This window comes from Perognathus longimembris, chromosome 1 (genome assembly GCF_023159225.1).
Source record: "Perognathus longimembris pacificus isolate PPM17 chromosome 1, ASM2315922v1, whole genome shotgun sequence".
NCBI classification, from domain to species: Eukaryota; Metazoa; Chordata; class Mammalia; order Rodentia; family Heteromyidae; genus Perognathus; species Perognathus longimembris.
Window position 1 is genome coordinate 98,618,760 of NC_063161.1, and position 12,487 is coordinate 98,631,246.

Consider the following 12,487-nt stretch of genomic DNA (forward strand, 5'->3'; position numbering starts at 1 on the left):
TTTTCTTGTGCAAAAATGGCAACCAATGACATCCTTGTTAGGGTCAAGGCAGAGTTATTTAATATATCACGTGCAAATAGTGGCTAATGTGATGCAGCCTCCCTGGGAAATTAAGTGAGGTTTTGAATTGGGTAGGTCTCTAAAGGCCTCTATCTGGAAAGGAATTCATCTGGAAAGTAGGAGATGACATGAATTTTGAAAGACTTTAGGATTTATTTGGGAGGTCACATAATACACATGACCTATCCTGGCTCCAAACCTGGTAAGTATTCAGAGAGAGAAAGATACACAGTGGTTGGAGTCAAAGGCTAGGTGGAAAAGACAGGGTAGGTTAAGAGAGGAAGGCTTCTCAGCACTGGTTGTACATTAGAACCACCCAGATGCTAATCACACAATAATTCCAGGGGATAAGGACCAAGCTGCAGTATTTTAATGATCCGGGAAGGCCAGTGTCCCAGATTGAGAAGCATCTCAAAATTCGCAAGTAGGAATAAACACACCAAATAGGGAAATGGATATGCATAACGGTAAAATGTGCTACTCTTGTTCTGTGTGCTCAGCGCTACATCCGGTGTGGGTCTAGTGGCTTTTGTCATGTATCTGATAAGTAAGAGGGAGAGAGTATGCATGACTTTGGCCTTCTCTTTTTCATTTTATTGGGGTCTTGTTTTGTTTTCCTTTTTTGTCCATCCTAGGCCTTTAACAGTGCTTGGGCACTGTCACTAAGCTTCTTTTGCTCAAGGTTAGTGCTCTACCACTTGAGCCACACCTCTACTTCAGGCTTTTTCTGAGTAGTTTATCGGAGATAAGAGTCTCTTGGACTTTCTTGCTTGGACTGGCTTTGAACCGGATCCTCAGATCTCAGCATCCTGAGTAGCTAGGATTACAGGCAGGAGTCACCAGAGCCTGGCTTCTTCCCTCCCCTCTCATTCCCTCCCCTCCTCTCTCCTTTTGTCAGTCCTGGGGCTTGAACTCAGAGCTTGGGCTCTGTCTCTGAGCCTCTCAGTGCTCAAGGCTCACTTTACCACTTGAACCACAGCCCCACTTCCAGCTTTTTCTGTTTATGTGGTACTGAGGAATCAAATCCAGGGCTTCATGCATGCTAGGCAAGCACTCTACCGCTAAGTCACATTCCCAGTCCTCTTTTTTTTTAAACTTGATTTACATGTATAACTTTAATTTTTACAATGATTGCATGTCATCCAAAAAATATAAAACATTTTCAACACTAATTGTACATGTAAGGCATGAGGATGGTGTGCACATATATTTTCAAGCTAGAAAAAATACTGTAAAATTACTTCAAATGTGAATCTGAAGAGAATCCGTCATTAACAATTTTCTAGATGTGATGATAGACCAGCCGGGGTCCTTTTCACACTTCTTTTCTGAGCCCTTTGTGACCAAGGCCAGAGGGGAAGGGTGCTCTGGCAAGTCAGTATTCTTGGGTGAAGACTCAATCACTGGCTCTGATCTGCTAGGTTACCACAGCCAGATGAACAAATTGACAGATGACCTTCCCAAACCAGCCATCTATGTATGCAGACAACTGAATGTTCCATATGTCTGTTAGAATGGAACTGTAAAATGCTACACATATTTTAGGGGTATGGAGATTAGAAAAGGCAGTGAGATATAAGACAAAAGAAAGCTTTGGAATCTATGGTCTGAGGCAATAAGTGTTAAGAACTTTAAGCTATATTTTTACAGAAGAAAGTATGGCGATTAAAAAAATAGAGAAGTTTTTAAATGAATGGAATGAATCAGTCAGGCTGTAATGGCTGAATGAAGGAAAGGATGTAAAAAGCCACATCCTGGAAATATACCAGAATGCCATGGTTACCTGACATGTTTGTATCTCAAACACTTATATTCAAAAGAAGCCTCATACCTTAGACGCATGCATTTTTGCTAGGTAAATAGGTATCTGTGAAATCCAGAACCCTTTTTTCTTTTACAGCTAGGGATAACTGGTGAATTGCTTGATAAATATGGCCCTCTCTTTTCATCCTCTGAGTCTATTGTTCATTTATAGTTCACCATCCAAGGAAGTGGAGTACACACTGGAGGAAAGTGGTGGAAGCAGAGATGTCTGTGGTTTTTCACACACATTCTCAATGGAAGATAAAAGGAACGAATGGCAGATTCTCTGCGTGAAGAGCAGGCATCTTGTTTTTAAGATTCTAAAACAGGGAGATCCACTCAGTTTTGGCAAATACAGACTGAGGTCCATGATGCCATGCTAGTGTCTTCAGAGACATGGATGGGAGCCTGCTATTGCTGGAAGCAAGAGAATATTGTTTCATTTAGATCAGATAACAAAGAGTCTGTCTTTATTTCAGCATACTGAAATAGGCATAGGCAGATAGGTGAGTGCAGACTGTGACAGGTAGAAGGGCCAGCGTTTTGCCTGGGCTGGCCTGCAGTTTGCCAGGCTCTGCCTCCTAAATAGCTGAATTGTGGGTGTGTACCACCACACCTGACCCCTATGGCTATCTTATGGCTAACCTAAAACAGATGCAGGAATGAGGAATCCTTTTTATTTTTTTCTGCCAAAGGTTATTGCTATTCATAGCATCATTCTTGGGCAGTATCAGTGTAGGCATTTGGGAAGCCCATGAGAAGCATATATGTCTGTTCTGTCACATAGCAAATGATTCCCGGGCCTTATACAGCCTGCAGGCTGGATACTCCCTATCCTAGATGAGAAACTTTAATGATCAAAGCAGCACTGGAGTTAGTGTTGCAGTGTACTTACATAAAAGGTATACATATGCCACAAAGTTGCTGTAGCCTCTCACTCTCTCTCCTCTAGCTCTTGCAAGAGAAAATTTCTGAAAACTCCACCCTGTCTGGTATTTAAGGTAATGCTGTTTGGCCCAACCAAGTTAACCCATCTCAAAACACATCATATAGGTAAAGCCTGATTGTGTTGTGTATGTGCATTTGTGTGTATGGGCACACACAAATATCAGAGTTTGAACTCAGGTCCTTATGTTCTTGGCCTTCTTGCTTATAACTAACATGGCACCATTTGAGCCTTCCTTTGGTCTGGCTTTTTGTTGGTTAATTGGAGATGGAGTTTGGTGGAATTTGTTGTTGTTGTTGTTGCATAGACTTGCTTCAACCCATAATTCTCCAGATTTTAGTCTAATGAGTCACTTAAATTACAGGCTCGAGTCCTGGCACTCAGCTTTTTGTCAATGTACTCCTCAAAGGAGGTGTTATTTATATGTGAAAAGGTCAAAATCTCATTTCATGGTTGACCAGCACATAGCTCCATTAGGACACCCTACTGGACCTCCCTTGTGTCCCAAAGCCCACTCAGTGATTGCAAATAGTAGATGCTCAGCAAATAATGGCTGACAGAAAGAGTGGGCCATTCTTTGCTTTTGGTCTTTGAGCAACTGGTTCTGTAGATAAGAAATGCTGTTAGAGCCTGGTTATTTTCACTATTTGTAGCCGTCAATTCCAGCAACATGGTAAGTATTATACTTTGGCTGAAACTGAACTTTTTTTCCTGATATTTGTACACAAATGTCATTTTTCTTTGAAATGTCTATTTACATGCAGCTCATACTCTCTTGCTATAAAACTAGGCTTCAGTGTAATTCGTAAGTGCATATTTCCAGTGCTTCTGCTTGAGAAATCGACATTCTTTATAACTCATATATGTTTATCATTTACTTATGTTTTTGAGCAGATAATCTCATGAAACATTCACAACAGAATTTGTGGGGAGTGTTGAATGCATTTTTGACATGTTTTTCAAACACAGTTGCCTTGTGTTTTCATTGCCTCAAGAAATACAGATTCCAGCAGGGAATGTGGCTTAGTGGTAGAGTGCTTGCCTAGCATGCATGAAGCCCTGGGTTCAATTCCTCAGTACCACATAAACAGAAAAAGCTGAAAGTGGCACTGTGGCTCAAGTGGTAGAACTCTAGCCTTGAGCAAGAGAGTCTCAGGGATAGAGTCCAGCCCCTGAGTTCAAGCCCCAGGACAGACAAAGAAAGAGAGAAAGAAAGAAAGAAAGAAGAGAAAGAAAGAAAGAAAGAAAGAAAGAAAGAAAGAAAGAAAGAAAGAAAGAAAGAAAGAAAGAAAGAGGGGCTGGGGATATAGCCTAGCGGCAAGAGTGCCTGCCTCGGATACGCGAGGCCCTAGGTTTGATTCCCCAGCACCACATATACAGAAAACGGCCAGAAGCGGCGCTGTGGCTCAAGTGGCAGAGTGCTAGCCTTGAGCGGGAAGAAGCCAGGGACAGTGCTCAGGCCCTGAGTCCAAGGCCCAGGACTGGCAAAAAAAAAAGAAAGAAAGAAAGAAAGAAAGAAAGAAAGAAAGAAAGAACGAACGAACGAAAGAAAGAAAGAAAGAAAGAAAGAAAGAAAGAAAGAAAGAAAAGAAAGAAAGAAAGAGAGAGAGAAAGAGAGAGAGAGGGAGAGAGAGGGAGGGAGGGAGGGAGAGAGGAAAGGAGGAAGGAAAAGAGAGAGGAAGGGAGGAAAGGAGGAAGGGAGGAAGGAAGGAAGGAAGGAAGGAAGGAAGGAAGGAAGGAAGGAAGGAAGGAAGGAATACAGAGCCCTGAGTCCAAGGCCCAGGACTGGCAAAAAAAAAAAGAAAGAAAGAAAGAAAGAAAGAAAGAAAGAAAGAAAGAAAGAAAGAAAGAAAGAAAGAAAGAAAGAAAGAGAGAGAGAGAAAGAGAGAGAGGGAGAGAGAGGGAGGGAGGGAGGGAGAGAGGAAAGGAGGAAGGAAAAGAAGAGAGGAAGGGAGGAAAGGAGGAAGGGAGGAAGGAAGGAAGGAAGGAAGGAAGGAAGGAAGGAAGGAAGGAAGGAAGGAATACAGATTCCTTGAAAGGCCTATAAGAGAAAATAATAGAAAGGAAAGAAAGTAATAAAAATGTTAAGTGTTTAGAACAAGATTATTAAATTTGAAATCTGAATGGGCTATTTCCTAGGCACGTAATCCTGGGCAAACTATGAAGTCCCTGGGCCTTTTGTGTGTAAAATGAGGTTAGTTAAGAATGCTTATATCTTAGAGTTCTAGAAAGGTTTTAGAAAGGGTGAATGATACAATGTCTATAGTGTCCATAGAACATGCAGTACATGCTCAATAGTTGTTACTTTTGTAACTAAGGACTTTATAGCAATAAGATTGAGGATAAAACTGCAGTTCTCACAGTTTCCTGGGCTGGGAATATGGCCTAGTGGCAATAGTGCTTGGCTGGTATACATGAAGCCCTAGGTTTGATTCCTCAGCACCACATATATAGAAAAGGCCAGAAGTGGTGCTGTGGCTCAAGTTGGCAGAGTGCTAGCCTTGAGCAAAAACAAAAACAAAAAACCTGGCTCACAGTTTCGTATAGAAATTATTTCAATGTCAACTTGCCTCCGAATGGTAGTTGAGCAGGGCTGGGACGTGTACCTGGGGGCATCTTGGTCTTCTATAGGTATCCATTGCAGGTTTAAACACTCTGTGAATAGAGAATGCCCATTGTTCTGTAGAGCAGGGCTCACCAGCATCCGTTTGCAAATTCAGTCTGTACCTGGTTCCGACTGAGACTCATCTGTGGTTCCTTTAGCCCTGCAGAGACCTGGTGCCTCATCCTGAGGTGCCTCTGTGAGCACGGCTGTTCTCTCCTCAGCTGACTTCCCATCCCCATCAGAACCAAGGGAAACTTCTCTGACCTTTCTCATACCACCTGGAACAAATGGGAGGTGCTTTGCTCTCTACTTCTGGAGCTCCCCTTTGTACTTCTCCTCTGTCCCCTTTATAATTGCCTGTGTTCATCACCTTCAAGAACCTAAACAGGAAGTAGGGTATAGATGGCCTATGCACAGCTTCTGCCACCCCCTCCCCCATTGTTCATCTTTCTGTCTCTACTAGGAACAGCAAAGATGGTCAGGGAACAGGCTAGCCTTATTCCCATTATCTAATCTCTGAGTGCTACTGCCACTTCAATTGCATTTTTGTTCGTTTTTTTCCTACTTGAAGCCCTTATAGATCTGTATGTGGGGCAATGGAAAAAACTATTTGTTAGCTCATCCTTCATTCATATCTGCCTTCTCTCAGAGCACAGCAATGCACTCAAGAGTTGGGGTTCTTGTTTTGTTGGTAATTTGGGCTGTGGTAGAGGCCATTAGTAATGGCCTACCATAAATGAACACCTCATAGAGCCCCTGTGTGTGTGTGTGTGTGTGTGTGTCCAAACTCTAATATATGGGGCTTGAACTCAGGGCCTTGTTCTCTCACTTGGCTTTTTTTTTTTTTTATCATGGCCAGCACTCATTACTTGAACCATACCTCCACGTCTTGCTTTTGCTGCCTTATTGGAAATAAGAGCTCTCAGATTCATCTGCCTGGGCTGTCTTCAATCTCAGCCTCCTAAGCCACCCATGCCTGGCTACTAGTATTATTATTATGCTGCTGCTGCTGCTACTGTAATATTGTTATTACTGTACAGATCTACTTGATCTACTTAACCTAAGGGATTATCTTATTCCTTAGGACAGTGGTTTCTAAATCTTTGGATTTCACAGATAAAAAAGGATGTGTGGGGCTGGGGAGATAGCCTAGTGGCAAGAGTGCCTGCCTCGGATACACGAGGCCCTAGGTTCGATTCCCCAGCACCACATATACAGAAAAATGGCCAGAAGTGGCGCTGTGGCTCAAGTGGCGGAGTGCTAGCCTTGAGCGGGAAGAAGCCAGGGACAGTGCTCAGGCCCTGAGTCCAAGGCCCAGGACTGGCCAAAAAAAAAAGGATGTGTGGTTTAATTGAGGACTAAGTGTTGCCCCATCTTTAAAAAACGATATTGTTTCAATTTTATATCCTTGCATCCTTTCTGTATTCCTTCCTTCTTGCTCCATGGAAGGAGAAAATAAACAAGGCAGTATGTTTGCAAGGTGAGTAAATTTAGCCATAAGAGCACTCAGCAGATGGTCCTGAATTCAATCCCTTAGCTGCAGTCCAGTGAAAATTTCTTCCAGCCCACCAGTAGCTTCTAAGTCACTGTGGATTCCAAGTATGTCTCGAGTGTTGGCTTTTCCAATGCAGAAGGAAACTCAGGCCAAAGGAAACACTGAAACTGCACCCGTGTGCCAAAGGAGCATTGAATTTGTCTGAATTTCTGGAAAATTGACTCCATCCTCTATTTTGCTGTGTTGGGGTAAACAAAACATGGCCTGAGAGAGTTTTTGCAGGAGAAATTACAAAAATGCCACAAAGCCTCGTGATCTCATCTTGGATCTCCTAAGGATTCCTCATCAAGCTGCAATTAAGCATAGAGGATTCTGCCTTGGGGTGTGATCTTAATTACTCATCATGTTATGACTTGACTTTCTGTTGCTGCATTTCTTGCTTTCCTTCCATCACCGTGTCTGAGTTTGACAGCTTCTCCAGAGTCACTTTGCTGTAGGCTAGGAGGGAGGCACTCAGTTGAAAGGGAGGGCAAGGCAAATACCTCTGGTTGCTCTGCATGCACCCCCACGAAGTGGCACAGACTGATCTCTCCCTAACCCTCCAGCCTCCGTTTTATGATCCTGTGGAGCCGGTGGACTTTGAAGGGCTTCTGATGACACACTTGAACAGCCTGGATGTGGAGCTGGTCCAGGAGCTGGGAGACTTCACCGATGATGACTTGGATGTTGCATTCACGCCCAAGGATTGTCGGACCCTGCAGCCCTCTCTGCCTGAGGAAGGGTAAATCATTTCCTTAAATTATCAATGCAGTTGTGATTACTGTGACTGTTATTGGGAAGGGGGTAGATGCCTTCATGCTAAACTTCTTTTAAAAAGAAACCCTAAAATGACTCCATACATTACAATAACACAAGACAATACATAGTACTGTGACCTGCATATGGACAGCATTTTGTTTGTTTTCGGTGACACTGGGGATCAAGATAAATGAGTTTTACCTAGTGCTTTGGAAAACCTTGTAAGGATTAAGCCAGTTCAGAAGATGTAGTAGGCAAAGAGGGAACCCACTATTTGTTTGTTTGCTTGTTTGTTTATGCCAGTCCTGGGGCTTGAACTCAGGACCTAGGCACTGTCTCTGAGCTTTCTTGTCAAGGCTATTGCTTACACTTGAACTATAGTTCTGCTTCTGGCTTCCTGGTAGTTAATTGGAGATTAACAGTCTCAGGGATTTCCCTGCCTAGGCTGGCTTCAAACCACATCCTCAGATCTCAGTCTCCTACATAGCTAGGATTACAGGCATGAGCTACCAGTGCCCAAAGGGAACACATTCTTTTAAAGCTGAAGAGACTAAACATGCTGCAGCCAGACTACCCAGGTGCCAATTCAGTGACTTTGGGTGAGTCACATGACCTTAGGAAGCCTCATTGTGAAAAATGTTCTTCTATTTGTAAAAAAAAAAAAAAAAAAAAAAAAAGCAAAACAAGAGTTTTCATAATAATCACTGAAGCATCTCCATTCAGAAGCACTTCCATTATTTCCACACAGGAGACAGGATCAAGTTAGAAACAAGCTCCTGAGCATTTTCTGAACACCTATTATATGCTGGATGCTGAGATAAAATGACAAGAAAGGAAGATCTCTGATCTTCCAGAAACTTTGGTCCAGGAGTAAAGCAGAGGGGAAACCCATAGATCATAAAAACAACACCTAAAGCAAAGACAGAGACAACCACAGCCTCTACCCTTGTTACTCAGAAGTGCCAGGCTCCATTTGGAATCTTATTTCCTCATGGTTTAAGGAGACAATGGTGATCATGGTCCCTTAGCTCCCTTGCTCAGTCAGTTCTCATCTTCAGGGGGGAGCTAGCCATTGGTACAAATCTCATGTTTCAGGAGTACTTGTTTCCTAGAAAACAAGTGATTGTTGCCCTTAAGAACTTTCCTTCCCTGTCATTGGTCCCTTATGTGACTGCACTGTAGGGAACACACAGAAATTTCACCTTTGGTAGAAAGCCATTTCATTTGATTTCTTTGTGTGCAATTTATCATCTTCAAATATGGCCAGAATTTTATGAGAGTGGGGGGAAATCTCTTCCAAATAGTTACCATGAAGAGGCAATTCCACACACCTCCAAGACTGGTTTGGGGGGAGTATGATTATGTCTTGGTGCTAAAATTTAGAGGTAGCTTATCAACTGTCTGATGGCTTTCATGCCAAAGCATTCTGTATGAGCAGAACAGGGAAGGGAGTGGAGGGAGCCTCATCACCATGACTACAAGTACTCAGGGGAACACCTAGGCCTCTTGCTTAGCTAGGGTAGTGTTTTAAACCTGGGCCCTATTGATGAGGCCCCATCCTTCCATGCACAGTGGGAATTGGAGCATAATTCCCACCATGCTGTTCTTCTGCAAAAAAAAACAAAAGTAGTGCCTGCCCTCCAGGGCTGATGAGGAATTAACTGAACAAACACATGGAAAGTGGCTATATTAGCACCTAGTATATAATAAACACACATATACTTCTTATTGCATGCCAGATGCTCATCCAGTCACAAAGTAATTTAATCTCCATCACGGGTCTCTAAATGAGATTTTTATGGGTCTAACAGACTTTCCTACCCTGGCTGGCTTTGAATTGAGATCCTCTCCTGAGTAACTGGGATTACAGGTATGAGCCACCAGCACCCGGCACCTATGGTAAATTTTTAAGTGAGTATTAACAGCACCCCTGAGAATTAATGACCAGTAACCAGACCCAAGTCTGCAGTCCTTCAGTCATTCAGTTAGCTCAAGACAGCACTGCTTTTTGGTTTTCTAAAAGGAGAACATACATGTCCTAACAAAGTTATAAATGCACAAGGCATTACCTCTGCTAGGCATGCGTATTTGTACTTTTTCTCTGGGGTTGGTATTGAATTACAGCTAGTTCTGCCCTGTCTTGGTGTCTTTCCTGCCTTCAGGGATTAGGTATCACTTAACAATTCTCTATAATAATGAAATCTCACAAAGCATAAAGTGCTAACATGTTTGTCTTGTCAAAGAAGAAATCTTTATCACCTCAGGAATTCTTCAGACTCTGGCTACAAAGAGCAAAGAGCATCTTTACATTCTCCTTGACACAGATTTGACACCATCATAACGCACGCCTGGTTGCCTTGGTCTGGTGCTAACATGTTGGTATTTTTTGTCTCCTTTCCCATCTAATTAGGGTTGAACTGGACCCTCACGTCAGGGACTGTATTCAGACATACATTCGGGAATGGCTGATTGTGAACCGGAAGTAAGTTGCTTTCCCCCTCTACCCCTTTCAATGCACATATAATTTGTAAATCATTAGACTTCTCCTGTTCCCCCCCCACACACACATTAATATAGTTTTTGGACAGTTTTAGGCTTTCAGGAAAATGGAGTAGGAAGTACTAAGCTATCTTATCTGTTCTCTCCCCACCCCACCCCCACCTTACAGCTACTTCCTATGTTAACATCTTACTGCCTTAATGGTGCATTTGTTGTGATGGATGGGCCAATGTTGATGTCATAGTATTATTTAAAGCCTGTCATTTATGTCAGTGTTCTGTTTGTTTGGGCAGTACCGGCGATGGAGGGCAGAGCCATCACATGCTAGGTATGCATTGAGCTGTCTCTGCAGATTTCTGTTCATTTCCTGAGCTTTGGGTTTTTTTTGTTGGTACTGGGGCTTGAACTCAGTCTGTTCAAGGCTAGTGTTTCTCCCAGTTGAGCCATACCTCCACTGCTGGCTTTTTGCTGATTAGTTGGAGATAACCATCTCTTAGACTTTTCTGCCTAGGCTGCCTTCAGATTTGATCCTCAGATCTCAAGCTCTCCTGGGTAGCTAGGATCATAGGCATGAGCTACTAGTGGCTGGCTGCCTTGTTTTATATGTAATATAATGGTGTGTTGTTTTTGTTTTGTTTTTTTAATAAAGAGCTTTCTTGTTTTATTCTGTTGAATTCCTAGTGAAAGGGATTAATGAATTGGACCTTGGTCTCTGATTCAAAGGTGTCATTAAGATTAGTGTCCCAGAAATAAATTATGGTTTAACTCTCCCTTTAAAAGAGACTTTCTAAGCCAGGTGCCAGTGGCTCATGCCTGTAATCCTAGCTGCTCAGGAAGCTGAGATCTGAGGATCACAGTTCAAAGCTGACCCCTGGCAGGAAACTACATGAGACTCTTATTTTCAATTATCTACCAAAAAAAGCCAGAAGTGGAGCTGTGGCTCAAGTGGAAGAACACTAGCCTTGAGTTTAAAAGCTCAGGAACAGTACCCAGGTCCCTGAGTTCAAGTCCCAGAACCTTTCTTTCCTGGGCTTGTGAGATTATTTTGTATGTACATAGTCTCCATACTGCTGACTTGTAACAGCACATCTGAACACTGAAATTCTCAACTAGTATGTGTATGCAGGCATGTGGATGGGTGTGTATGCACATGTGTGTGTATGTGTGAGCATGTGTGTTCATGTGCAGGTGTACTGAACAATAAGATGGGAGCTGTCTGCTAATTAGGACAGGATTCATACACTAGAGACACATCAGAGAATCTTTGACAAGACATCGCATCTGGAAGTCCGAAAGCCTCGTATCTCCTCTTTTCAGCAAAGTTACTGTTCTCTGGGATAAATAAATGATGAGACTTTGGAAATTGGGTTTTACTCAGCTCCTGAAAAGTGTGTCATTTGTGCTGATCTTTTTTTCAGACTGATGTCAGTATGAATAGTACTTTATTAGCTGGGAGGGGAGAGAAAGCATCACTTAGAAAAGTTAGTAAGAGGAAGTTAGGTGCCAATTTATCTTTTGTCCTAATACAAGACAAGCTTACCAGGCATCTATGTCAGATCATTCTTTACTGGTATTAGGTAAAAAATTTCAGAACAAACTGTTCTTAGGCTTTTAAATGTTATACTTAGAGGTCCTCTCTGTATATTAATGCTCCAAAAACATCTGAGAAGGAATGATAAATAGAAAGATCCATTTTGCTAAATTTGTTTTTCAGATTTATTTTCTATTTTGAGACTATTTTGCATTGCTCAAGGTAATGCATTATCCCTGGAATATTAAAGAAGAAAAAAGACTCCTTTTAGAATACCCGGCTGCAGAAATTCTAGAAATGATAGGGACATAAAATCAAAACAATTTAATTTCACAGTATTTACAGAACTACCTTGCACAGTTCCATTTACCTGACATTCTGGAAAAGGTAAAGTTATAGGAACAGAAAACGGGTCAGTGTTTTCCAGTGTTCTGGGTTTGGAGAAATTATTTTGCTCCAGAAGAACTTGAGAGAATTTTGAGGGCTTCTAGAACCATGCTATGCCTTGATTATAATGTTATAGTGACAGTTAGATAACCATATGCATTTGTCAAAATCACAGAACTGTATTTCAATAATGATACATTATAATTACACTTTAAAAGCAGAAGATAGAAATATAGGATTTCTATCTTGGCACAGAGAAATAACTCACGAAACTGTGTTTTATTATAATGTTATGACATATCATACAACATTAAAGAAGGGTACTTTCTGTGGAATAGAAATACAGGATTCCAGGGCTGGGAA

The 12,487-nt window shown here is 42.1% G+C and overlaps 1 protein-coding gene across 3 annotated transcripts in view; it reads left to right on the plus strand.

Moving 5' to 3' along the window:
• Dock8 (dedicator of cytokinesis 8) overlaps positions 1–12,487 on the plus strand; it is a 181,205-nt gene that overhangs the window by 43,025 nt on the left and 125,693 nt on the right. For all 3 annotated transcript variants that reach the window (XM_048332994.1, XM_048333003.1, XM_048333012.1), the window contains exons 3-4: positions 7,515–7,690; positions 10,118–10,189. In XM_048332994.1, coding sequence (XP_048188951.1) covers positions 7,515–7,690; positions 10,118–10,189 — 248 coding nt within the window. The remainder of the gene's footprint in view (positions 1–7,514; positions 7,691–10,117; positions 10,190–12,487) is intronic.